The sequence below is a fragment of the Eptatretus burgeri genome, chromosome 4 (genome assembly GCF_056783735.1).
Source record: "Eptatretus burgeri isolate ZD-2024b chromosome 4, Ebu_testis_v1, whole genome shotgun sequence".
Taxonomy (NCBI): Eukaryota; Metazoa; Chordata; class Myxini; order Myxiniformes; family Myxinidae; genus Eptatretus; species Eptatretus burgeri.
In genome coordinates, this window is record NC_140964.1 from 58,935,232 (window position 1) to 58,937,731 (window position 2,500).

The following is a 2,500-nucleotide window of genomic DNA, read 5'->3' on the forward strand; positions in this document are numbered from 1 at the left end:
CAAGACAATGGGTAAGCACGATTCGTTACTGTTTACAATGTGTAAGCACACCCCACTAGTGTGTGTGTGTGTGTGTGTGTGTGTGTGTGTGTGTGTGTGTGTGTGAGATATATATGTGTGTGTGTGTGTGTGAGATATATATGTGTGTGTGTGTGTGTGTGTGTGTGTGTGTGTGTGTGTGTGTGTGTGTGTGTGTGTGTGTGTGTGTGTGTGTGTGTGTGTGTGTGTGATATATATATATATATATATATATATATATATATATATATATATATATATATATATATCGATAGATAATGTTATTAAGCACTTTTAAAGGAATAACCATTTCATATTTCATTCAATGAACATTCAGTTGGGAATATTGAATAATATAAGGGATAGAGAATGAAGGAGGCAGATTGAGTTTGTTTGTTTTTTTGTTGTTGTTTTTTTTTTGGAGTAAAAAAGAGATTTGTTTATATATTTTGGAGTGGAGAGGAGAAAAGGATCAAGCTTATAGGGGTCAGAAAGTGCAATAATTGTGAGAAAAGAAGCAAAAACAAAGTGAGTGGGATAAAAGCAGAGACAGAAGTGGCATGCATGACTCTCCGCACAAAGCAAGTAGACTGGACTTTAACAGCGACACCAATTCGGCAATTCAACACAACTAGGTATTGGATGACTTGGAAAATTGTACGAAAACATGACCAGCAACACGAGAATGAAAATACAACAAAACTGCTCCGGGAAAGGTGGCTTTTCGCTTGAGGGAGGAACTGCACGAACCAGTCACACGTCACTGACTAATTGCCGTGAATAATCCTGTACAAGGAGTGGAATGATGGACAGAGAGGATTGTTTCAACTTTTTTTTTAATTTCAAGTGCGAAAATTGCCCTGGTTGAAAAAATAGATAAAAAAATATAACCTGGAGTGTTCCATTGGAAGACTCCACAATACGACTTTTTTATTGTCAGACTTTGGGTTAGTTCCGTGAATACATAAAACGCTATCAATGAAAATGAAATAAATGCGATATAGGTGCGAAATAATTATTTGTGAGCTCAGCTAAGTAAAAGTATGTTGAAGTCAATTGCAATATATATATATATATATATATATATATATATATATATATATATATATATATATATATATATATATATATATATATATATATATTCGTTATATAGTTTAAGGAAACCAATAATGGGATATAACATATTTCTTTGTATTTTCACAGCTTTCGAGGAGGTCTGGATGTTATACATGGACAAACAGGCACCGAGTCTGTCTATACCCTCTTTCACAACCATGAGATCATGTTCCATGTGTCAACGAAGCTGCCATTCACCGAAGGAGATGTGCAGCAGGTATTGAGTCAATGGTTCACGTGATGGGATACTTTAATTTCAATGTTAAATGTAAACTGTTAATGAGAACCATCTTTTGCTGGATTAATTAATATGACTAGACTGCTGTTTTGCTTGGTGTGTTTGCTGCTGGCATTGACTCGGAGAGAAAGCACTTCAAAGCATTATTGGTTTGAGCTTGAGAACCATCAATTGCTTTTCCATCAGTATAGTGTGGATAAGAATATATTAAAGGAAACTTCAGCACAGGAGACCATATGGCCCATCATGTGTGTGCTGTAAATTCTGCAGAATTCTGAATTATACTGCTATTACCACAAGCAGATAATTTGACCTGGCAGTGACACAAAATAGCCGACTCTTTTCAAAATATACAGTTGCTAGCTATTGTGAGCAGCCTGTGGCTGCTGGTTGCATCATTTCCTGGGGTGCGACTGCACCGCTGATGCAGTACCCTCTATTACCAGTGCACTGGTAATCATTTCGTCAACTTTGGAAGGATGAGAGGCTGAGTCAACCCCACCTGGTGTTAATTCAACTCAAACTCAAGACGCTAAGATCTTAAGCCTGCCACCTTAACCATTAAGCCAACACCAGGAAAAAGACACAGTAGAATCTTCAACATTAACATCATAAATTCTGACAGCTGACCTTATATCCCTATCGGAAGGGTAACGGGCTTCAATATACACAGGCCACTGCTGTCACTTCACCAGAATGGCAATTTGTAGTTCAATAGTAGGGTTCATACCTTGACTAGATAGCTCAAGCATGCTACAGGCTGAGCTATCTTGCTTGTGTCATGAGAGTACCCCCATCGACTCTGTGCTGTGCACTTCCACCAGGAGAACCGTAACTCTGCATCAATCATCTTCAGGTATGGTCCATTTGTCATCAAAGTTTTAGAAGCTCCATCAGAAGAGTTATGCGAGTAAACTGTGTCTGTAATATGGGTATCTTTGCATATATTTATTTGTTATTTGTCATTGTGGTCCTGTCTGTCTGTGATGGCATCTCTCCTCCAGCTACAACGCAAACGGCATATCGGTAACGACATCGTGGCCATCGTGTTTCAGGAGCAGAGCACACCATTTGTTCCGGACATGATTGCCTCCAATTTCTTGCATGCCTACGTTGTCGTGCAGC

The 2,500-nt window shown here is 38.4% G+C and overlaps 1 protein-coding gene across 28 annotated transcripts in view; it reads left to right on the top strand.

Moving 5' to 3' along the window:
• RAP1GAP (RAP1 GTPase activating protein) overlaps positions 1-2,500 on the top strand; it is a 461,763-nt gene that overhangs the window by 432,747 nt on the left and 26,516 nt on the right. For all 28 annotated transcript variants that reach the window (XM_085878239.1, XM_085878236.1, XM_085878237.1 and 25 more), the window contains 2 exons: positions 1,225-1,354; positions 2,380-2,500. The exon at positions 2,380-2,500 is cut by the window's right edge and continues 35 nt beyond it. In XM_085878239.1, the coding sequence (XP_085734365.1) occupies positions 1,225-1,354; positions 2,380-2,500 (251 nt within the window). The remainder of the gene's footprint in view (positions 1-1,224; positions 1,355-2,379) is intronic.